This window comes from Kogia breviceps, chromosome 10 (genome assembly GCF_026419965.1).
Source record: "Kogia breviceps isolate mKogBre1 chromosome 10, mKogBre1 haplotype 1, whole genome shotgun sequence".
NCBI classification, from domain to species: domain Eukaryota; kingdom Metazoa; phylum Chordata; class Mammalia; order Artiodactyla; family Physeteridae; genus Kogia; species Kogia breviceps.
Window position 1 is genome coordinate 31,273,479 of NC_081319.1, and position 24,976 is coordinate 31,298,454.

The 24,976-nt window shown below is 48.3% G+C and overlaps 1 protein-coding gene across 4 annotated transcripts in view; it reads left to right on the forward strand.

The window, feature by feature from the left end:
- Nucleotides 1-1,171: 1,171 nt before the first annotated feature.
- The window catches only part of ACOX2 (acyl-CoA oxidase 2), a 37,342-nt gene continuing 13,537 nt past the window's right edge, over nucleotides 1,172-24,976 (forward strand). The window contains exons 1-12 of one of the 4 annotated variants that reach the window (XM_067043788.1): nucleotides 1,172-2,073; nucleotides 4,019-4,303; nucleotides 4,727-4,889; nucleotides 5,106-5,257; nucleotides 5,669-5,776; nucleotides 7,922-8,041; nucleotides 8,363-8,478; nucleotides 9,162-9,334; nucleotides 11,367-11,529; nucleotides 18,931-19,121; nucleotides 20,713-20,883; nucleotides 23,916-24,021. In XM_067043788.1, the coding sequence (XP_066899889.1) occupies nucleotides 4,144-4,303; nucleotides 4,727-4,889; nucleotides 5,106-5,257; nucleotides 5,669-5,776; nucleotides 7,922-8,041; nucleotides 8,363-8,478; nucleotides 9,162-9,334; nucleotides 11,367-11,529; nucleotides 18,931-19,121; nucleotides 20,713-20,883; nucleotides 23,916-24,021 (1,623 nt within the window). In that variant the 5' untranslated portion in view covers nucleotides 1,172-2,073; nucleotides 4,019-4,143. The remainder of the gene's footprint in view (nucleotides 2,074-4,018; nucleotides 4,304-4,726; nucleotides 4,890-5,105; nucleotides 5,258-5,668; nucleotides 5,777-7,921; nucleotides 8,042-8,362; nucleotides 8,479-9,161; nucleotides 9,335-11,366; nucleotides 11,530-18,930; nucleotides 19,122-20,712; nucleotides 20,884-23,915; nucleotides 24,022-24,976) is intronic. The other 3 variants (XM_067043787.1, XM_059076221.2, XM_067043789.1) reach the window with 3 other exon arrangements.

Here is a 24,976-nt window from a genome sequence, read left to right on the forward strand (position 1 = left end):
CCCCAACACTGGATGTCCAACAATTCAATTCTAACACTAACTCTTGGAGTTAGCACAGATCCCCACAGGTTTAGGGCTCAGTCCTACAAGACTCCCCCAGCTTCAGACAACAATTGCAAATCTCAGTACTTCTGACCTACCAGCTATAAATTCAGGGGTTCCCATAACCCCCGCCCCAGCTTCAATAATTTGCCATAATGACTCACAGAACTCAGGGAAGCATTTTACTTGCATTTGCCGGTTTATTAGAAAGGACACAACTCAGGAACAGCCATTGGGAGGGATGCATAGGACAAGATATGGCCGGGAGGCCACCCTCCCAGCACCTCTATGTGTTCACCAACTCAGAAGCTCCCCAAACCCCACTGTTTAGGGATTTTTATTGAGGCTTCATTATGTAGGTATAATTGATTAAATCATTGACCATTGGTGATTAACTCAATCTCCAGCATCTCCTTCCCTGGAGGTTGGGGGAGGGGGAGGGGGAGGGGGAGGGGGGGAGAACTGAAAGTTCCAACCCTCGCATTAAGGCTTGGTCTTCCTGGCAACAAGCCCCCATCCTGAAGCTATGTGTGGGCTCCCAGCCACAGACAAAAAAAACAGTCTTTGTTTTGTTTTTGCGGTACGCGGGCCTCTCACTGCTGTGGCCTCTCCCGTTGCGGAGCACAGGCTCCGGACGCGCAGGCTCAGTCGCCATGGCTCACGGGCCCAGCCACGCCACGTGATCCTCCCGGACCGGGGCACGAACCCGTGTCCCCTGCATCGGCAGGCGGACTCTCAACCACTGCGCCACCAGGGAAGCCCTAAGCTGTACTTTTTTAATAAGCTTCCTGGTCAGTCCCACCACAGTGGTCCATGTATAGAGTGACCACTCAGCAGATAACAAGAATTTTTTTAGGAGCTCTGTGCCAGGAACCAGGGACAAAGACCAAATCTATACATTTTATTATACCATAAAGTGCAAAAGCTTGGAGCTAAGAAAGCAAGGCCAGGAGCTTCTAATCCAGACTGGGGTGACTTCCCAAAAGAGTGTGACATTGTAGTGAGATGAAAAGACACAGGAGCTGGACAGGTAAAGTGGGAAGGCCCTGGGGACTTCGGTAGCAGGAAGAGAGGGCAAGAAGGTTTTAAGTTCAAAAACATTGTAAGTTCATTAGAAGTGGCTGTGAGTATCCCGCTATGTTTTCCTGCCCATTCCTACTGTGATGATCTGTCTCTCCAGCAGCCCCCCTGACCCCAGCCTGGAAGGTTCCCAAGGGCAGGGGACTAGTACAGTTTTGTTTTCTGTGGTTTGGGCTTCCTGCTGTGCCCCAGTGCTTAGATCACTGTGGACATTCAAAAATAAATATTGACGCGTAACAAAATCAGTGCATCCTGTGCCACCCAAACCCTCACACACCTGCCCACAGATCTCTCACCAGCACCCTGCCACAGAATGGGAAATTCTACCATTAAACATCACTCCTGGGAATTAAGAAATTATCTTATGGGGAGCTAAGAAAACAGTAATACTCTCAAGTTACAAATGCTTGGGGCTTTACAGTTTATCAAGAGCTTTCCTTCATACCCTGTGAGTTATAGTTAAGGCAAGGGAAGCTTAGAGAGGTGAAGTAACTCAGAGTCACACCTCCAAGATTTGAACCCAGGTCTCTGGACTCCGGGTGGAGGCCTGTGGTGTTTCTTTCTGCAGAGTGAATGTGTGTGCATCTGACAGGCAGGGAGAGAAAGGGAGAGAGAGACAGAGGCTCAGTAGCTGGCACTCACTAAGCTGCCCAGCCAGCCTCATGCTGAGCTATTATCTATCCTGCTTCACACCCTCCTAGCAATCTCCCAAGGTAGCCCCGGCCCAGGCACAGCACAGTCACAACCACCAGAGGGCGGCAGGAGGACAGGAGAGTACATGCAATGAGCTCAACCAGGGAGAGCTGGGAGCCGAGGGCCTGCCAGGCAGCGCCTTCAGTCTTTGGAGGTCCAGCCCCTCCAGGGGAGGAGAAAGGGGCCGGGCCACCAGTGAGAGGCCTAGGCCTGCAGCTAGAGGCCAGGCCAGGCCGACTGTGCAGACACAGGACAGAGGTGAGTCAGGTGAACTGGGCCATGGGGCCGGGGAGGGACTGGGAGACCCCTGAGGACTGCACCCTCCCCGCAACTCCTACTGACCCTGAGAGCTGCTTTCTTCTGTTCGACCCCCTATTAGACGCTACCCGTGAGCCAGGCCCTGTGCTAAGTGTGAGAGCCACGGCACGAATGTGACAAAGATCCTGGCCCTCTTGGAGTTTACCTTTAAGTAGGTAGAGACAGCAATAAGCAAAAACATAGCAAATGAGCAAATTATGTTACGATAAGTGAAAAGAGAAAAAGTAGAGCAGAGTGAGGGGGCCGGGAATGCTGGGGGAAGGGGCTTGGGATTTTAAAGAGGGTGGTCAGGTGAGCCTCACTGAGAAGGTGGCACTGATGAAGGACTTGCAGAGGCAGTGAGGGAGCCATGGGCACATTGGGGAAGGGGTGTTCCAGGCAGAGCACACAGACCCGGCCTCTAGAGGCTGGAGGGTGAGGGGCGAGGCCTGGGGGCTGGAGCACAGCAAGCACGCGGCAGCAGTTAGAGCGCAGAGGTGAGAGGCAGGTAGAGGGGAGACAGGCTCGAAGGCCTTGCAGGGACCCAGGGGGCAGATGACGGTGGGGGGGCTCCTTGAATGTGCCAGGCCCTTTGTCAGCATCCCACAGCCCTGTTGCCTACTTAGGGGTGTTGGTTGGTAAGCCTGTGGATGAATCCCATTTGCTATTGTACGTGTGGCTGCGTGCCCTTACAAAGTCTCCTCTCTTCCCGAGGCTCCTGGCCTCTCTATAAAATAGTTATAACAACAGCAGTGTATCTGCAGGGTTGTGGTGAAGAAGAACAGGAATCAAAATAGTGGCCACCTGCAGGCTCTTGGGACCCCACAAAAGCAGAGCTGGCCCCCCAGGCACTCACTGCCTTGGGAGAGGGACATTCGAGTGAATAAGGAATTGCTCCTATTGTCCAATAGGACAATAGGTGCTATTGTCTAATAGCACCCAGTGGGGGCACCGAAGGGCCGCTCAGTTCTCCCAGGGGGCACTGCCATCAGGAAGGCTTCTTACAGGAGGTGGCCCTGGAGGCTGGGGCTCGCTAGAAACACCAGGGGAAACGGCGGGGGCAAAGGGCAGGAGGAGAGGGAGAGGAGGCCTGGGTAGGTGGAGTGGGTGGATACGGGGCAAGGGGCGAGAGGTGGTGAGATGGCAGAGGGCATGGACTCCACACAACAAACAGCCAGCCCCAAGGACCAGACTCCCAGCAGGGTACGAGGTAAACAATGTGACTGCAGTTTAAGAGCTCACCCTGGCAGCCAGAAGAACAGATGAGAGGCACTGAGGCCAGGTGAGCGACGAAGGTGGCCTAGGTGGTAGCCAAGGGAATGGATAGAACAAATGGATCTGAGAGACTCGAGAAGTAGAACAGACTATACCTGCTGGTCGCCATGCTATGGGGAAACCGGGGCTCTGAGAGGCTGAGGGTTTGCTGTGAAGGATGCAGGGCCCACCGTGGCTGTGGAGGACACACAGGGGTCCTGGGGGAACACGGCACAGGCAAGGAGCAAGCTTCCTCCCCTCAGCTCCGCAGTACCCCTCAAGGCTCACGGAAATGGGCCAAACGAGCCTGGGACTTAGCCCCCCAGGTGTGGCTGTAGCATGGACAGCATGTGTTCTGTGGTCGGATCCGGTCCAACTCCTGGACAGCAGTAGCTGTGCAGCTAGAGGCCATGCACTTAACCTCTCTAACATGAATTTCTTCGTACATGACCTTCATTGACTTTATGTGAGAATTTCCCCCAGGCAATCAGACCCTGTCCAAATCTTGGCTAGAACGCATCGAACTACTGTTCACTGAGCAGTTACTACATACAGTCCTGAACAGTGCCTGGTACACATCCAAGGGCCACAGGGGAGAGTGCGGGGGTGGAGTGGCACACAAGCATTTAAGGGAGGTTGCTTTCCTCCAAAGCAGGCCTCGGCTGACACGCAGCCCTGGGCAGTTCCTCCTGCACACAGGCTCTTAGCGCAGCCCAAGGCTCAGAGCAGCCAGACCAGAAGTCTCTCTTCTCAGACACCAGGCAGACCCGGGCTAGGATGGGCAGTCCAGTGCACCGAGCATCAATGGGGGACACCTGGAGCAGGCAAGTGCACCCTGACATAGAGAGTGAGAGGCACATGCAGTCCTTCAACGTGGAAGAGCTCACCAACATCCTTGATGGAGGGGCCCAGAACACTGCACTCCGGAGGAAAGTCGGTAAGAGGAGGCTGGGGAATGGAGCATCTGCTTTGTGCCCATATGCTTTTCTTGGAAGAAGAGTCCCTCAAGTAGCAGTCCCACATTCAAATAACAAACTCTGCTCTCAAAATTCCACTATTAGAGATTCATTCTTTTGGACTATGTAGGCATCTTTAACATGTCAGTATTCCCTGAGCCCATCTGAGGGACAGAAGAGTCCTAGGCAGCAGAAGACCTGGAGGAGTCCTTATTCTTCCACTGCATAGCGCTGTAACCTTGGGCATGTCACTTTGCCACCTCTGGACCTCATTCATTGCATCTGTAAAAGGACAGCAATGTCTGACTTCCTTTCCACATTCATGAGGCAAGGGGATGGGAAGATTTGAAGGTACCAGGAACCTCACCCAGGACTCTAAGCCCTCTGTTCTCTGTCCCTGACAGAAAGCATCATCCACAGTGACCCAGAGCTTAGCCTGAAGGATAATTATTTCATGACCCAGAATGAACGTTATGAAGCCGCCATTAAGAAGAAATTCCACATCCAGATGTTAGCACAGCGCCTGGGCTGGTCTGAAGACAGTCGTGAATTACATTACGCTATCAGGTGCTCACTCCCAGGGCAACCCCACCAGAGAGGAATTCACCTGGGACCCCCCCCCCCCAGAAAACCCAGCCCATGAGCTATTTTCCCCAACAAAGGTACTACTTGTTGGGAAACAAGGATATCAGGTGCCCCTTCCCTCCTGCACCCTGCCAGCCTGAGGGTACCGGGGTCCTCGTCTCCAATGGGCTGTTCAGCCACTGTGTCTCTCCCCTGCAGAAGCCTTTCTGGAGATCTGGGCTTAGCGTTACAATTCGTCTTCCAGAAAGCCCTCAGGAGCCTGGGCTCAGAGGAGCAGATTGCCAAGTGGGACCCACTCTGCAACAAGTTACAGATCCTCGCGACGTACGCCCAGACAGAACTGGGGCACGGTGAGCCAGGGCTGCTGGGTGCAGTGTACACTGCACAGTTCCAGAGGGCGCCACTCACATCTCACTAGTCATAGATTTTTATATTTAATATGAAGATGTTACAGCAGGTGGCAGTTAAAGGTCTTGAGGAGGAGGGGGTTTTTTCTAATTTACACGAACATATTGTATGAGCTAGTGGTGAGGCAAGGTGTTCCTTCTGGAAATGTCAGCCACCGTTCCCGTTCATGGGCTGGCCATGTGTCCCCCAAAGAGCCCACCGGTGAAAGGAGAGAAATGCCTGTGAGGACAGCTGGGAGCTACCCCGACTCCTTACTGAGCTGATGCCTAGGGGCTCCAGGCCAACCGAGACACTGCTCCCCCGGTGAGATTCTGATGCTGGCCCAATGTCTAACTCCCCTCCTTGATGCCCAGGGACCTATCTTCAGGGCCTGGAGACTGAAGCCACCTACGATGCAGCCACCCAGGAGTTTGTGGTGCACAGCCCCACGCTGACTGCCACCAAATGGTGGCCTGGGGACCGTGAGTATAGTATCCCTTCATCCCCCCCCCACCCCCCGCCATCTGCCCCCAAGGAGAACAAAGCTGGACAGCAGAATAGCACTGACTTTGATGTCCAACAGACCTCAGATTGATTCCCTGTTCTAGGCTGGTGACCTTGGGCAAGTGAATACGTCTCCCTGAGCCCCAGGTTCTTATGTAGTAAAACAGGTGGGATATGAAGAATTTCATCGCTGAGTGGCTGAGAGGCCGCCAAGGGAACTTTGAAATAGCTGAGGAAACTGACCCAAACGTTGGGGGCTGACGGTCAAGGTCTCTCTCACATGCACACTGCCCCCACGCCCTCCACACACAGCACTCGCCACAGCCCCTGTTCCTCTCATCTCCCAAGTTAATGATTAAGCTTGCCACCAGCCAGCACACAGGGTACAGTCAAGGAGAAAAACAGCCCTGCCCTCCCCTGCTCCAAACACTCAGAAAGGCTCAGGCCCACCCCCAGCGCCAGTCACACCACCCCATGTGGCCACCAGGTGCAGGCCGCACCCACCGCGCTTCCCAGAGTCTCAGTGATTTGCCAAGCCCCAAGGAGCAGGGTTCCACCAGGGTCCTCTTCCTCTGATTTGAGAATACATCTCTGAGGACACATCTGTGGCACTTGGGGACCTATTAGGTGAACACTTATATGGAAAAAAAGATACAACAAGTGTGAGGAGTCCAAGTAAAGCAGAAAGAGAGAGAGGGAGAGGTGAGAGAAAAGCAGAGAGGGAGAAAGATTGAGAGAAGGAGACAGAAGTGGAGAGACAGGCCAGAGAAATAAGAGAGTGATGCTCAGGGTGGGGAAGTGGGGCGTGGTGATCAATGACCACTGACAAAACTGCAGAAAAAAAGAAACCAGCCTTTGAAATCAGGCAGGGTTCAAATCCGGGCTCTGCCCCTTTCAGGCCAGCGACCTTAAGCACATCACTCCATTCTCTGAGCCTCAGTTTCCTTTTCTAAAAAATGGGACTTCAGCTTACCTGCCCTGCAAAGACTGGAAAGCACCAGCACAGGGGCGGTACCACCTGGATTTTGGTAAATGCTAGCTATCTGTATTCTTATTATTAGGTTGATGGCAGAGAGAGTCATTAATAAGTTTTTGAGAACAGTAAAAAAAAAAAAAAAAAAAAAGCTTGTTTATTTCACAGTGCCCTTTGCAAGTCACTGCTAGATTTGTTTGGCTCTTTGGGGGTAGTTCCCCCTTTGTGAACAGGGACTTTTTGAGGTCTCAAAGGTGCCCATCTGCTAGGGTGGGCAGCGATGGACACATCTCCCCATGACTTGGGACCCATGTTCTGACCACAGATCCTGACATACGTACCCCAGCAGCTATGATATAAAAATCCTGTCTCCTTGATTCCAAAGAAAATGACTCCAGAGCACACACTTCAGTCAGAAGACTGTAGTAGGACCAAGTTTTAAAAGATGCAGAGCTTTTCCAGATTTCTCCATTTGGGATGATTTCATTAAAATCCATAGCCTTTGTCAAGCTTTGCCTTTGGAAGAAAGAGCAGCCAGAGGGCATAGAGGGCTTTCGTCCCCTCAAGATCTCCATCAGCCTCCTTGAGCCTTCCCTAGCCCATGGGGATCCTGCCTGTGTATAGTAGGGTGGTTCCTATACAAACCTGACATTTAGACAGAACCCCCTGTATCTCCAGCCACCAACCCAGTGCATTCTAGAGCCAGACACTCACATTAAAGCTCTTTGGATGGTTCCAGTCATTTCCAAGGACGAGTAAAGGCCTTATGAGTAAAGGCCTTATGCTGACCAAGCATCCCTTGGCTGCCCTCGATGCTACCTCCTCCGCTGCCTGGCCCCAACAAGCCAATCCAGTCCTCAAGCTTCTGAGCAGGCTGTTCCCTCTGCCTTGCATATCCTGTCCTATGCGGCTCCCCTAGAAAACACCCTCTGTCTTCCAGGCTCCTCGTGCGTCCTCCCCTGACCCACACCTTCCAAGGTAGTTCAAACAAAGCCCCATTCCAGCCTCACACAGTGTCCTGCCCTTCCCATACCACCACACTGGTCCTCCTCACAGACTAGGCCCACACCCAGGGTCCCGATGGGGAAGGTTAGCCTGCCTGCTCTGTACATCAGGGGTCATGCTGGGCTTCTCACCTCTCTACCCTCAGTGGGACGGTCAGCCACCCATGCGCTGGTCCAGGCCCAGCTGATCTGCTCAGGAGCCCATCAGGGCATGCATGCCTTTATTGTGCCCATCCGGAGTCTCGAGGACCACAGCCCACTGCCAGGTAAGCTCATGCTGCCTCCTCCAGGACCTGCCAGGAGACCCCATCAGGCCTCCCTGTCCTGGGGCCCCAGAGGTCCATGGGAGAAACTGGGGCATGTCTCCCTTGGGCAGGGAGGGGTCCAGTTGCACAGAGCTGGCGCTAACTGGCTGGATGACTATGAGCAAGATTCAGCACCTGACCTCACCTTGGTCACCTGCAAACAGGTATAATAACCCCAATGTCACAGGCTGCTGGCAGGCTCAGATGAGCTGGAATGTGGGTGTTGCTACCTAACATACAAGCATTCAACTGATGGATGTTCCTACCTCTGTCTCCTCCTAGGAATCACCGTTGGAGACATTGGGCCCAAGATGGACTTTGACCACTCGGATAATGGCTTCCTGCAACTGGACCATGTGCGCGTCCCCAGGGAGAACATGCTGAGCCGCTTTGCACAGGTGGGGTCCCGGGGAGGGCAAGCCTGCACTGCCTGGAGAGGGGACAGAGGCACCCCGTAGACTGCTGCTGCCTCCGGGTCCTTCTCTATAGAGCTGAGTTTGGGGCACCCCTCCCAGAGAGGCTCTGGTGTCCCACAGACATGAGTAGAACCCCAGCTTAGGAGCTTTGTGATTTGGGACCAGTCACTTGGCCTCTCTGAACCTCAGAGTTCTCATGGGTAAACGCTCACCTCATGGGGTGGCAGAGCAATCAAGGGGTCGGGTGGCAAGGCAATCCGAGGAAAAGAGGAATGGGCTGAGGATGATGTGCGTATTTACCTACAGCACAGCCTGGACACAACCAATCACTGAACAGCCAGCAGCCAAGTGCTGGAGGAAGTTCTGGAGGCCTCCATTTTGCCAGGCATTACCATGGAAGTGTGGGGAGGTCTGGGGTGTCACAGGAGAAGAGCAGTGAACCAAGACACTTGGGCAGTGGCTATTTAGCAACAAGCACAGGAGTGTTTGAGTTTTAAGAATCAGCGTGGCCATACCAGCACATTCTGGCTGGCGGCTGGGTGTGTCTATCCCGGGTGAGCAGTTTGACAACTGTGGTGCTTTCAGGGCATGGAGGACCACAGTTCTGGGTGTGAGGAAGGCTGGGAGCCTTGGCTCAGACCCACTGCCTGTCCTTGGTCTACCAGGTCTTGCCAGATGGTACCTACATCAAGCTCGGAACATCAAAGAGCAACTACCTCAGCATGGTGGTGGTGCGGGTGGACGTACTGTCAGTTGAGGTCATACCACTGCTGCAGAAGGCCTGTGTCATTGCCATCCGCTACTCGGTCATACGCCACCAATCCCGGCTCCGGCCCAGGCAAGGGGCGCCCAGAGGAGCCACTGCAGCCCGGGCTACCTCGATCCCACAGTGCCTACCCCCCGACACCAACCCTCCTCCAGAGTGGGGTGCTGGGAGCACACGTTACCCCCCCTTGCACACACATTCGCCTGGACCTGGCCCATCTGGTCTGTGGGCTCTCTATCTGGCTCTCTCTAATCCAGGCTGACCAGCTGGCCCAACCTATGTCTGTCAGTGTCTGGCCCCATCCGGCTCTGTGTGATCTTGTGTCTCTGGCCCTGTACCACCAGACCTGACTCAGTCTGTCCAACAGACTCGGACTGTTTCAATCCAGTCGCGGTATGGCTGTGACTGGCTGAGTGTATCTGGATCGGCTGGGCACCAAGCTGTGGGTGAATGTGGCTCCCGAGATTGCTCTGTCAGGTGTGAGTGACTGTGTCTGGAAAAGCCCAGCTGTCGCGTCAGACTGTATTTGGCTGAAGTTGATTCTGTCTGGTTGTGACTGCCAACATCTGACCATGGTATGTCCACGTCTACACCCGTTTTGTTGTATGCGGTTCTGTCTGGCTAATAGGTCTACTCCATGGCACCAAAGGGCTCACTGTACCCTCTGCTTTAATGTGAGTATGTGTACACACACATGTGCACACACACACACACAAGGTTATCAGATTCAGCAAATAAAAATACAGGACTGTCAGTTACATTTCAATTTTAGGTAAACAAATAATTTTTTAGGATAAATACGTCCCAAATGGGCACATACCCAGGATGCAGCAAACTGGAGCCTGGGCATATGGGCCCTCAGCATGAGCATGAGGGGGTGCGGCTGGACACAGCATAACTGACTGAACTCATGGAGCAGAGATGAGCTTTAACCTGGCAGTTCTTGCCCCAACTCTAGTAAGTGCCCCTTTGCAAGTCCTTTGCCCTCTCTGGGCCTATCTTCTCACTTGTAAGGGAAAGAGTGAGATCACCAGGACTGGAACTTGAGGATGTCTGGTTCAAGAGGCCGGTGGTATTCCACACCATGGGCTCAAGGATCCAGAGTTCTCTAACGCAAAATGGACTGAGGGTCGAACACCAGGCCGACTTGGTGCCGCCCTCAGCTCCGCCACTTCCGGGAGCTTAGATTAGCCACCCCACCTCTCTGTCCCTCAGCTTCCTCATCAACTAAACGGGTGTGACAAAAACCGCGCTTCCAGGGTGGTGTTAGGGCTGAAACGCAGTGAAGCATGCCAGGCCCTCAGCCCAGGGTCCTTTACTGGCAAACCCAAATCACCCTCAGCCAGCCTGGCTTCAGAATCCCGGGCTGAGGGAGTCTTCTCTGGGGGACTGGGAAGGAGGTATTGCCAATGATATCCTGTTGGAGCCCAGTCTTCTGGGTTGCATAAGACTGAGATGGTTATAATAGTACATGTCCAGGTGAGGGGCTGCTGGCCCAGAGAAGAGACACCAGGTTTCTCCCCATGAGCCACGGGAGGCGTCTCACATTCACACTCTGTTTCAATCCACTAATAGTTACCAAAGGCCCCTAATGCTGAACAGAGTCTCCAGCACTGAGAACACAGCAATGGACAAGGCGGGTGTAATCCCTACCTTGGAATTCCATCCAACCCAAGTTCACATCCTCACAGTTATCAGTTAGGTTCCACATATTTCCCAGCACACAGCACATGCACCTGGACAGTGAAAGGTCAAGGTTCAAATAATCAGGGCTTCAGGGCCACAACCCCTCACCCAAAATTCTTGAGAGCAGATCTGTTAGAATTCAGAACTTTCCAGATTTTTAGCAGGCTAATACGGTGCGTATACTGTAAACCTCCACAAGGGGCAGCACCCATAAGCAAACATGTCAATATTTCTACAGTGAAATGTGTGGATATTCATGTTAGATGGAATTTTAAGATTATTACTAGCGTAACGTCAGTCTAGGTCAAATTTTGCAGTGAGCTATAAAAAACTGTCCTTCTTTAAGGCTTTTATGGCATTGGGGATATGGGAAGATGGATGTGGCAGGTAGCAAATCTTCTGCTTTTCTTCCCCTCAGTGACCCAGAGGCAAAAGTCCTGGACTACCAGACGCAGCAGCAGAAACTCTTTCCTCCACTGGCCAAGGCCTATGCATTCCACTTCGTGGCAAAAAGCCTCTTGGAATTCTTCCATCGCTCCTACAGTTCCATTTTGGACAGAGACTTCAGACTCCTGCCTGAGGTACCTGCTTTCTCTGGAGGGCAGGAGCTGGGACCATGGCTGAAATGGTCCTTCCACTGGGAAGCAGCCGCAATCCTGCCCCCACGGGCTCTTTCCACTTTCTCCACTTTCCAACATCCCAGGTGAACTGTACCCTGACATATAAATCCACCTACATCTGGCCCCCAGGAAGCTCCAAACATGTTAGAGGAAATGATCACAGATAGTGTACAGAACACAGGTGCACAATTCCTGGTGTGTTTTTTTGTTTTTATAAATTTATTTATTTATTTATTTTTGGCTGCGTTGGGTCTTTGTTGCCACACGCGGGCTTTCTCTAGCTGCGGTGAGCAGGGGCTACTCTTCCTTGCGGTGCGCGGGCTTCTCATTGCAGTGGCTTCTCTCTTTTTTTAAAAATTTAGTTTAATTTTTTATACAGCAGGTTCTTATTAGTTATCTCTTTGATACATATTAGTGTATACATGTCAATCCCAATCTCCCAATTCATCACACCACCCCCAACCCCGCTTTCCCCACTTGGTGTCCATACGTTTGTTCTCTACATCTGTGTCTATTTCTGCCTTGCAAATGGGTGCATCTGTACCATTTTTCTAGATTCCACATATATGCGTTCATATATGATATTTGTTTTTCTCTTTCTGACTTACTTCACTCTGTATGACAGTCTCTAGGTCCATCCACATCTCTACAAATGACCCAATTTCATTGCTTTTTATGGCTGAGTAATATTCCATTGTATATATGCACCACATCTTCTTTATCCATTCATCTGATGATGGGCATTTAGGTTGGTTCCATGTCCTGGCTATTGTAAATAATGCTGCAATGAACATTGGAATGCATGTGTCTTTTTGAATTATGGTTTTCTCTGGGTATATGCCCAGTAGTGGGATTGCTGGATCATATGGTAATTCTATATTTAGTTTTTTAAGGAACCTCCATACTATTCTCCATAGTGGCTGTATCAATTTACATTCCCACTAACAGTACAAGAGGGTTCCCTTTTCTCCACACCCTCTGCAGCATTTATTGTCTATAGATTTCCTGATGATGCCCATTCTAACTGGTGTGAGGTGGTAAGACCTCACTGCGGTTTTGATTTGCATTTCTCTAATAATGAGTGATGTTGAGCAGCTTTTCATGTGCCTCTTGGCCATCTGTATGTCTTCTTTGGAGAAATGACTATTTAGGTTTTCTGCCCTTTTTTTGATTGAGTTGTTTGCTTTTTTAATATTGAGCTGCATAAGCTGTTTATATATTTTGGAGATTAATCCTTTGTTGATTCGTGTGCAAATATTTTCTCTCATTCTGAGGGATGTCTTTTCATCTTGTTTATAGTTTCCTTTGCTGTGCAAAAGCTTTTAAGTTTCATTAGGTCCCATTTGTTTATTTTTGGTTTTATTTCCATTACTCTAGGAGGTGGGTCAAAAAAGATCTTGCTGATTTATGTCAAGAGTGTTCTGCCTATGTTTCCCTCTAAGAGTTTTATAGTGTCTGGCCTCACATTTAGGTCTCTAATCCATTTTGAGTTTATTTTTGTGTTTGGTGTTAGGGAGTGTTCTAATTTCATTCTTTTACATGTAGCTCTCCAGTTTTCCCAGCACCACTTATTGAAGAGACTGTCTTTTCTCCATTGTATATCCTTGCCTCCTTTGTCATAGATTAGTTGACCATAGGAGTGTGGGTTTATCGCTGGGCTTTCTATCCTGTTCCATTGATCTATATTTCTGTTTTTGTGCCAGTACCATATTGTCTTGATTACTGTAGCTCTATTGTATAGTATGAAGTCAGGGAGTCTGATTCCTCCAGCTCCTTTTTTTCCCCTCAAGACTGCTTTGGCTATTCGGGGACTTTTGTGTCTCCATACAAATTTGAAGATTTTTTGTTCTAGTTCTGTAAAAAATGCCATTGATAATTTGATAGGGATTGCATTGAATCTGTAGATTGCTTTGGGCAGTATAGTCATTTTCACAATATTGATTCTTCCAAACCAAGAACATGGTATATCTCTCCATCTGTTTGTGTCATCTTTGATTTCTTTTATCAGTGTCTTATAGTTTTCTGAGTACAAGTCTTTTACCTCCTTAGGTAGGTTTATTCCTAGGTATTTTATTCTTTTTGTTACAATCGTGAATGGGATTGTTTCATTAATTTCTCTTGCTGATCTTTCATTGTTAGTGTACAGGAATGCAAGAGATTTCTGTGCATTAATTTTGTATCCTGCAACTTTACCAAATTCATTGATTAGCTTTAGTAGTTTTCCGGTGGCATCTTTAGGATTCTCTATGTATAGTATCATGTCATATGCAAATAGTGATCCAGTTTTACTTCTTCTTTTCCAATTTGGATTCCTTTTATTTCTTCTTCTCTGATTGCTGTGGCTAAAATTTCCAAAACTATGTTGAATAATAGCGGTGAGAGTGGACATTCTTGTCTTGTTCCTGATCTTAGAGGAAATGCTTTCAGTTTTTCACCACTGAGAATGATGCTTGCTGTGGGTTTGTCATATATGGCCTTTATTATGTGGAGGTAGGTTCCCTCTATGCCCACTTTCTGGAGAGTTTTTATCATAAATGGGTGCTGAATTTTGTCAAAAGCTTCTTCTGCATCTATTGAGATGATCATACAGTTTTTATTCTTCAATTTGTTAATATGGTGTATCACACTGATTGATTTGTATATATTGAAGAATACTTGCATCCCTGGGATAAATCCCACTTGCTCACAGTGTATGATCTTTTTAATGTGTTGTTGGATTCTGTTTGCTAGTATTTTGTTGAGTCTTTTTGCATCTATATTTATCAGTGATATTGGTCTGTAATTTTCTTTTTTTGTGATATCTTTGTCTGGTTTTGGTCTCAGGGTGATGGTGGCCTCATAGAATGAGTTTGGGAGTGTTCCTTCCTCTCCAGTTTTTTGGAAGAGTTTAAGAAGGATGGGTGTTAGCTCTTCTCTAAATGTTTGATAGAATTCACCTGTGAAGCATCTGGTCCTGGACTTTTGTTTGTTGGAAGATTTTTAATCACAGTTTCAACTTCATTACTTGTGATTGGTCTGTTTATATTTTCTATTTCTTCCTGGTTTAGTCTTAGAAGGTTATACCTTCTAGGAATTTGTCCATTTCTTCCAGGTTGTCCATTTTATTGGCATAGAGTTGCTTGTAGTAGTCTCTTGTGATGTGCTGTATTTCTGCGGTGTCCATTGTAACTTCTCCTTTTTCATTTCTAATTTTTCTGATTTGAGTCCTCTCCCTCTTTTTCTTGATGAGTCTGGCTAAAGGTTTATCAATTTTATCTTCTCGAAGAACCAGCTTTTAGTTTTACTGGTCTTTGCTACTGTTTTCCTTGTGTCTATTTCATTTATTTGTGCTCTTATCTTTATGTTTCTTTCTTTCTACTAATTTTGGGTTTTCTTTGTTCTTCTTTCTCCAGTTCCTTTAGGTGTTAGGTTAGATTGTTTATTTGAGATTTTTCTGGTTTCTTGAGGTAGGATTGTATTGCTATAAACCTCCCTCTTAGAACTGCTTTTGCTGCAACCCATAGATTTTGGATCATCGTGCTTTTGTTGTCATTTGTCTCTAGGCATTTTTTGATTTCCTCTTTGATTTCTTCAGTGATCTCTTGGTTATTTAGTAATGTATTGTTTAGCTTCCAGGTGTTTGTGTTTATTACAGGTTTTTTTCCCTGTAATTTATTTCTAATCTCATAGTGCTGTGGTCGGAAAAGATGCTTGATATGATTTCAATTTTCTTAAACTTACCGAGGTTTGATTTGTGACCCAAGATGTGATCTATCCTGGAGAATGTTCCGTGTGCACTGGAGAAGAAAGTGTAATCTACTGTTTTTGGATGAAATGTCCTATAAATATCAATTAAATCTATCTGGTGTATTGTGTCATTTAAAGCTTGTATTTCCTTATTAATTTTCTGTTTGGATGATCTGTCCATTGGTGTAAATGAGGTGTCAAAGTCCCCCACTATTACTGTGTTACTGTCGATTTCTTCTTTTATAGCTGTTAGCAGTTGCCTTATGTATTGAGGTGCTCCTTTGTTGGGTGCATATATATTTATAATTATTATATCTCCTTGGATTGATCCCTTGATCATTATGTAGTGTCCTTCCTTGTCTCTTGTAACATTCTTTATTTTAAAGTCTATTTTATGTGATATGAGTATTGCTACTCCAGCTTTCTTTTGATTTCCATTTGCATGGAATATCTTTTTCTATCCCCTCACTTTCAGTCTGTATGTGTCCCTAGATCTGAAGTGGGTCTCTTGTAGACAGCATATATATGGGTCTTGTTTTTGTGTCCATTCAGCAAGCCTGTGTCTTTTGGTTGGAGCATTTAATCCATTGATTTTTAAGGTAATTATCGATATGTATGTTCCAATTACCATTTTCTTAATTGTGTTGGGTTTGTTTTTGTAGATCCTTTACTTCTCTTGTGTTTCCCACTTAGAGAAGTTCCTTTAGCATTTGTTGTAGAGGTGGTTTGGTGGTGCTGAATTCTCTTAGCTTTTGCTTGTCTGTAAAGCTTTTGATTTCTCCATCGAATCTGAATCAGATCCTTCCTGGGTAGAGTAATCTTCATTGTAGGTTCTTCCCTTTCATCACTTTACATCATGCCACTCCCTTCTGGCTTGTAGAGTTTCTGCCAAGAAATCAGCTTTTAACCTTATGGGAGTTTCCTTGTATGTTATTTGTCATTTTTCCCTTGTTGCTTTTAGTAATTTTTCTTTGTCTTTAATTTTTGTAAATTTGATTACTATGTGTCTTGGCATGTTTCTCCTTGGGTTTATCCTGCCTGGGACTCTGCACTTCCTGGACTTGGGTGGCTATTTCCTTTCCCATGTTTGGGAAGTTTTTGACTATAATCTCTTCAAATATTTTCTCTGGTCCTTTCTCTCTCTCTTCTCCTTCTGGGACCCCTAAAATGCAAATGTTGGTGTGTTTAATGTTGTCCCAGAGGTCTGTTAGGCTGTCTTCATTTCTTTTCATTCTTTTTTCTTTATTCTGTTCTGTGGCAGTGAATTCTACCATTCTCTCTTCCAGGTCACTTATCTGTTCTTCTGCCTCGGTTATTCTGCTATTGATTCCTTCTAGTGTATTTTTCATTTCAGTTATTGTATTGTTCATCTCTGTTTTGTTTGTTCTTTAATTCTTCTAGGTATTTGTTCTTTAATTCTTCTAAGTCTTTGTTAAACATTTCTTGCATCTTCTCAATCTTTGCCTCCATTCTTTTTCCGACGTCCTGGAACATCTTCACTATCATTATTCTGAATTCGTTTTCTGGAAGGTTGCCTGTCTCCACTTCATTTAGTTGTTTTTCTGGGGTTTTATCTTGTTCCTTCATCTAACATAGTCCTCTATCTTTCTGTGAATGTGGTTTTCGTTTCCACAGGCTGCAGGACTGTAGTTCTTCTTGCTTCTGCTGTCTGCCCTCTGGTGGGTGAAGCTATCTAAGAGGCTTATGCAAGCTTCTTGATGGGAGGGACTGGTGGTGGTAGAGCTGGTTGTTACTTGGTGGGCAGAGCTCATTAAAACTTTAATCCGCTTGTCTGCTGATGGGTGGGGCTGAGTTCATTCCCTGTTGGGTGTTTGGCCTGAGATGATCCAGCACTGGAGGCTACAGGCTCTTTGGTGGGGCTGATGGTGGACTCTGGGAGGGCTCATGCCAAGGAGTACTTCCCAGATCTTCTGCTGCCAGTGTCCTTGCCCCCATGGTGAGCCAAGCCACCCCTCGCCTCTGCAGGAGACCCTCCAACAGTAGCAGGTAGGTCTGGTTCAGTCTCCTATGGGGTCACTGCTCCTTCCCCCTGGGTCCTGATGCGCACACTACTTTATGCGTGCCCTCCAAGAGTTCAGTCTCTGTTTCCCCCAGTCCTGTCGAAGTCCTGCAATCAAATCCCACTAGCCTTCAAAGTTTGATTCTCTGGGAATTCCTCCTCCCAGATCCTTTGCCAGACCCCCAGGTCGGGAAGCCTGACGTGGGGCTCAGAACCTTCACTCCAGTGGGTGGACTTCTGTGGTATAAGTGTTCTCCAGTTTGTGACTCACTCACCCAGTGGTTATGGGATTTGATTTTATTGTGATTGCACCCCTCCTATCATCTCATTGCAGCTTCTCCTCTGTCTTTGGATGTGGGGTATCTTTTTTGGTGAGTTCCAGTGTCTTCCTGTCGATGACTGTTCAGCAATTAGTTGTGATTCCAGTGCTCTCGCAAGAAGAAGTGAGCTCATGTCCTTCTACTCCACCATCTTGAACCAATCTCTCTTCTCTTGTTGTGGAGCAGGGGCTCTAGGCACAGGCTTCAGTACTTGTGGTATGCAGGCCCAGAAGTTGTGGTTCGTGGGCTCTAGAGCACAGGCTCAGTAGTTGTGGCGCACAGGTTTAGTTGCTCTGCAGCATGTGGGATCCTCCCAGGCCAGGGATCGAACCCGTGTCCCCTGCACTGGCAGGCAGATTCTTAACCAATGAGCCACCAGGGAAGTTCCCCTGGTGTGTCTTTGAAATCTGGAAAGCTCTGAAAACCAAGTCATTTAGAACTCATTTGGTGGCACAGTTTGACCTGAATTAACCTGATTTATCCCACTGAGTATGAATACATTTTGCAGCAGAAGATATTAATACATTGGATCAGTAAGGTCTCCCTGGACTCCTCTAGGGGTATTATATATAGTCTACCTTAAATACACTGCTTTACCTTTCTAAAATTCAAAAACTATTCTATTTCCAAAACGCATCTAGACCCAAGATTCTCAGATAAAGGACGGTGGACTTACATATACATTAAGATTTAGTCTGTCCAGGCTCTGTGCTTTGTAAGCACTGCTTCAGTAATCCTTCCAACTGTACAGCAGGCACCATTTGTATACCCATTTTACAGATGAGGAAAGTGAAGCACAGAGAGGTTAAGGGACATGACCCTTCCTCCCAAGGACTTGAAAGTGTGAAAGATGGGTGAGGGCTTTCAAGAACCAAAAACTCAAACCAGGTTGGCTGCCTGGCAGCCCCTCCTACAGCCCAGAGCAGTGGGCTGATGATGGACCTGCATCCTCACAGACAAGCTCTCCAAAACCTCTGCCTGCCAGCAAAATCCACAGCTCCTGGATAATGGTGAGACCAATCCTGGAAGCACTCTCTTCCCAAGACCCTGGAGACACTGGTCTAGACAGTTTTCCTTTGTTCTTATTGCCCCTACAGCAACACTGCCTCTTTGTATGACCTTGGGTGAGTCACATAACCTGAGTCTCAGTCTTCTCATTCATAAAGTTGTGAGCTGAGGAAACAGTTCTTATCTCACAGAGCTGTTCTCGGAATAGAGTGGGCACTCCGTGAGTGGTAAGCATGGTTGTAACTGGAGGGCCCCTTATGCCACCTGACCGCCTTCCTGTTTTTGCAGCTTCACGCACTGAGCGCAGGTATGAAGGCCTTGGTGTCGGACTTCTGCATCCAGGGGGCTGAGCTGTGCCGCAGGGCCTGTGGTGGACATGGCTACTCGAAGCTGAGCGGCCTGCCCTCCCTGGTCACCAGAGTGACAGCCTCCTGCACCTACGAGGGTGAGAACACGGTGCTCTACCTGCAGACAGCCAGGTAAGGCCCACACCTCTGTCCAACCCCCAGGGACCCCACCAAGCTTCTGCCTGGGTTGAAGCACCATCTGATGCCCACAGAGGGAGCAGACTTTGGGGACCACCGTTTGCAGACTGTCCAACTCCCACATTATGTCTCCAATCCATCCACTTCTCCCCAGACTCATGCAGCTCCCAGCCAGGCTGCCACACCCTCTCACCGGGACAACATCAATCTCCTCACTGGTCTGCTGCTTCCACCCTGCCCCACTTCCGTCCTTCCTCCACAGGCAGCCAGCGGGATTTTTTTCGAAGCCTAAAGAAGATCACAACTTTCCCTTGCTTGAAATTCTTCAATGGCTTCCCACAGCGCTCAGGAAAATGCCACAGTCCACACGGTGGCCTGCAAGGACCTTAAGACGTGGCCCCTGCCTCCCCTCCATCCTCTCACAACCTTCTCCTCTGCTCACTTTGCCAGCCACATGTTTCTTCTTCGGGGCCTGCACGCTGACTTCCCTCCCCCTAATCCTCTCCACCGCCAGGTTCCTGCTGTACAGCTGGCTCCTCCTCATCCTTCAGGTCTCAGCTAAAATGACACTTCCTTCAGAAGCCCCCCCTGCAACTCTTTTTGTGTGACAGGCCATGAGGCCAGGGAGTCTGCCAGCCTTGTTCACTGTAGCACCCCCAGGTTCAGTACAGGGTCTGCACCAAGAGGCTCCAACCTGAAAGGCAGGGAGGAATGGCTGATTCCCCCTCCCCGCAACAGGCAGTTTCTTTCTCTCTCTCTTATGTCTGTGGGTCTCGTGGCTGACCAGGCCTTTCACGTGCATCTATCTCAGGTGAGTAGACAGGGCAAATACTTCTCCAGGCAGGGAGAAAGGACCTGCTGGCAAATTGGCTATATAACATTTCTTTTAAAAATTTTAAACACACAACATTTGTTTTTTCTTTTCATATTACAAAAGGAATACAAAATCATGTATTAGATACTCTATGCCCCGCACTGTGCCAAGTGCTCTGCAAATATTATCTCATTCAGTTTTCCCAAACCCCCTCTCAGGGGACCCCATCCTCATCTAGAGATGGAGGCACTGAGGCTGAGGGAAGTGAAGTCACACAGGTCTGCGTGGAGCTGCAGAGGAATCCAGGATTGTCTGACCCAGAGCTGCTAACCATTGGATTAGCACAAGGAAGAAGCTAACAGTCACCTGGAGTTCTCCTATACATGCTCACAATCTTACATCTATCCTTTTATGAGCTAAGAAAACTTAATTTCTGCCATCACTGTACAATTCATCATAAATCCCCGAATCACAAGATCTTAACCAAGAGAAAAGATTCTGTTTGTTCAGGTACCGAAAGAGTTTATGTTCATGATCTGACAATGTCTGCGGTCTACAGCTCCAGCTCCATTTCACTGTGAAAGGAGCTACAGCCTCGGACGCAATTTGGCTTTTGAGTGAAGAGTAGCTATCAGTAGGGACCTGGGAAAGCAAGTGGGTGGCCCTGGTTCTCCCACGGGGAGCATAAGAGTGCATGACGCTGGGAGAGGCGTGCTGGGCTGTCCCTCAGGGCTCCCCACCCTCTCACCTGCTGGTACCCCTGCCCCCCAGGTTTCTGGTGAAGAGCTACCTGAAGGCTCAGGAGTCCACATCACAGACGTCTCTCCCTCAGTCTGTTGCATACCTGACTGCACCTGACCTGGCCAAGTGCCCAGCCCAAAATGCAGCCGACTTCCTCCACCCAGAGCTTTACACCACGGCCTGGGCACACGTGGCAGCCAGGTGAGCCAAGCTCAGAAATCAACCATCCCACCTGGGGGCAGGCTTCTTCCCACTAAGGCCTTTGGGATTGGCTGGGTGGACATTCTAGGATACTCTTCCAAAACCCACCCCCTTCCCCAACCTCCTCAGTCCTCTCAGCTCCTGCCACCAGGGGCAGAAAGGAGAATTCTCTATCAGCCATGGACCACTATCACTTCCCCATCCTGGTCAAGACAGTAGGAAGACATCACCTCTCTAGACAGTGCAAGGAATTTTTAAAATCTTTGGGTTCTCACCGTGGTTTGCAATACAAAGAATGTACCCATATGTAAATACTACATATGTATTGGTACATAAATACTAATAAATAAAGCAATACAGTCATCCATCTGTATCTGCAGGGGATTGGTTCCAGGACCCCTGCGGATACCAAACTCCCAGGATGCACAAGTCCCTTCTATAAAATGGGATATTTGCAGATTTGCAATATTATGTGTAGGTATTTGCATATGCACAACCTCCCATTTACTTTAAATCATCTCTAGATTACTTATAATACCCAATAAAATGTAAATATTATGTAAATAGGTGTAAATACAATGTAAATGATATGTAAATAGTTGCCAGCATGCAGCAAATACTATTTTTGCTTTTTGGAACTTTCTAGAATTTTTTTTCCCCAAATATTTGATTCTTGGTTGAATTTGAAGATGTGGAAACTGTGGATACAGAGGGACAACTGCGCTCACATATTCGAAATATCCCACAATCTAAAAATATTTTTCCAAAATGTGACTATAGGGCTTCCCTGGTGGCACAGTGGTTGAGAATCTGCCTGCTAATGCAGGGGACACGGGTTCGAGCCCTGGTCTGGGAAGATCCCACATGCCGCGGAGCAACTAGGCCCATGAGCCACAACTACTGAGCCTGCGTATCTGGAGCCTCTGCTCCGTAACGAGAGGCCACGATAGTGAGAGGCTCGCGCACCGCGTTGAAGAGTGGCCCCAGCTTGCCACAACTAGAGAAAGCCCTCGCACAGAAACGAAGACCCAACACAGCAAAAATAAATTAATGAATTAATAAACTCCAACCCCCAACATCTTCTTAAAAAAAATCCAGTATTAAAAATGTGACTATGGGCTTCCCTGGTGGCACAGTGGTTGAGAGTCCACCTGCCGATGCAAGGGACATGGGTTCGTGCCCTGGTCCGGGAAGATCCCTCATGCTACGGAGCGGCTGGGCCCGTGAGCCATGGCCACTGAGCCTGCGCGTCTGGAGCAACGGGAGAGGCCACAACAGTGAGACGCCCACGTACCGAAAAAAAAAAATGTGACTATAACAAGGGATAGTATATGTTTATTTCCAGGGTCTAGTAGGCTCCAGGTAACACAGACAAGACCAAGGACTCCTCCATTCTGTCATCCAGCAAATACTGTTGGACACTTACTGTATGTCAGGAATGTCCAAACATGCCAGGGGGCTGGGAATAAACACACCATCATGGAAAAGGTGGAGAGATTTAGCTACCTAGAAAGGAAACCTTCTGAGCCCCTCCCCAACTAAAACATCAAAAACAACCTGGAAAAAATAGTTTCAGTATATAATATGAGGTCTTATATCCCAACCTGTGGTCTCAGGGATGGTTAATAGTTATTTCAAGATCACAAGCAAATTGGGACATTAAGTTATGTTTTTCCACAAATATTTAGTATCTATAATCTGCCAGGCACTGTTCCAGGCACTAGGGATCTATCGGTAAACCAGTCTGATAAAAAGCCCAGGCTTCGGGCTTCCCTGGTGGCACAGTGGTTAAGAATCCGCCTGCCAATACAGGGGATATGGGTTCGAGCCCTGGTCCGAAAGATCCCACATGCCACGGAGCAACTAAGCCCATGTGCCACAACTACTGAGCCTGCCCCCTAGAGCCCACAAGCCATAACTACTGAGCCTGTGTGCTACAACTACTGAAGACCGCACGCCTAGAGCCTATGCTCCACAACAGAAGCCCCCGCAGTGAGAAGCCCACACACCGCAACGAAGAATAGCCCCCACTCGCTGCAACTAGAGAAAGCCCACGCACAGCAACGAAGATCCAATGCAGCAAAAAAACCCACAAAAGCCCAGGCCTCACAGAACTAACATTTCAGTTGGAGCAGTGGGGCAGGCAAAATAAGGCTGCTCAGGGTAATTAAAATGTCATCACAGTTGGTCTTCCATATCCCCAGATGCAGAACCTGTGAATAAGGAGGGTGACCATACTACACTGTTTTATACTGGGACTTCAGCATCTCGATTTTGGTATCTATGGCAGTCCTGGAACCAATCCCCCCAGAGATACAAAGGGACGGCTGAATATTGCTTTTTGCTTAGAACTCAATGTGACGTGCTTATCTATCCCATGACAAAGCAAGATAAGTATTGCTTAAAAAACAGTTTGTTTTGCATACAAATTCCAAGGGTCATGAGTGGATGGGCAGGGAATAGAAAAAAAAAGAATAAAGGTTAACTAAATGGCAAATTACTACTTTCGTGGTTTGGAGAACAAGGATTGGTTTTCTTTTCTCCTCTTTTCTTTTCTTTTAAGGTCCCTTTGGTAGAACTTGGAGCAGACTGGGGGACTGACAGGCTTCACCAGCCTTTAGAGGAAAACCACTCTCCTTGCTCGGCCATAGGAAGTCAGTCAGTTGAAAGGCCTGAAAACACTGGTGTCAGGATGGAGTCTGCATTAGAAAGAAGGGATGGTGTCTGGCCCAGGGCCCTGAGGCTTTACAGATGGGAGGTTAAGAACAGCTCCACTCATTAGCTATGTGACCCTGGACCAGTTAATTAGCCTCTCTAGGACTCAGTGTTCCCCACTGCAAATTGGGAATGCCTACCCTTAAAAGGGTTAAAGAGATAATGTCTATCAAGTATTTAGGTTTGTAACACAAACAAATGGTCAATAAATTGGTATTATTTCTACTTCTGTGGGACCCCAGGCAGGCTGGGACCAAATGCCATCCATCTCTTCCCCACTTGTTCAAGAAACAGAGCCTTTCTTCTTTCTCCTTTAGGCTCATAAAGGACTCAGTGCATCATTTACAGACTCTCATGCAATCTGGGGCTGACAGGTACGAGGCATGGAACCAGACCACTGTCATACATCTCCAGGCCGCCAAGGTGAGCTGCCCATCAGCTAAAGCTGAAAGAGACCTGTTTTGTTTCCCCAGCCCGTTGTCCTGCTGAGAAAATCTGAACTCTGCCATTATTCCCCAGCCCTGCTCAGTGGCTGCCTTCATTTTACTTTCAAGGCTTTAGTCCAGGGTATTTTAATTAAAGGACTTAACTCCAAAGCAATCTTACTGGCAGCTCTTAGGGAAAAAGTGTAATGAGGCAGTGTTATTGGATTTGCTTCAGGTTGTTCAAATATTTCCTCCCAGATAGAAAAGCAGGTCAAGTCTCTCCTTTGCCCCACAGGCAATCCTTAGATGTCTGATTCCATTTCCACTATGTTTTGTGTGTGCACATAATTCACAGTCAGTCAGCAAATATTTGAGCACCCACTCAACATCAGCCATCAGGCTGGGTACTGGGGGCTCAACAGTGTCCACAGACGGCTGCAATCAGGAAAGCACCGTCACGGGGAAATACAGGCTGCCACAACATCCCAGAGCAGGTGCAAGTCTACCCACCTTGAGGAGTCAGAAAGCCTTCTCAGAAGTGGCGTATAGGCCAACACTGCAAGGATGAGCTGAAATTAACCAGGCAAGGGGTGGACGCTGTGGCTTTGGCCAGGAAGGTGTCTCAGCAAAGGGATCAGGAGGTGCAGGAGGAGGAGGCAAGAAAAGGCACCGTGCTTGGGAGGAAATGTACATCCTCCCAAGGAGAACCTAAAGGAAGAAGACAAACCAGGACAGGAAGGAGGATAGGGGAGGAGGAAAGATAGGCAAGGCCTGGCACCTTCTGCACCACTGTGAGAAGTCTGGCTTCTGTTTTTCATTGCAGTGGGAAGCCTTTGCAGGGTTTGTATCAGAGGAGCGAAGCGATCAGTTTCATTCTAGAAGGATCATACAGGCTGCAGGAGGTGGAATGGACTGGAGGCTAGACAGAGGCCAGTACAGAGCAGGAGCAACAG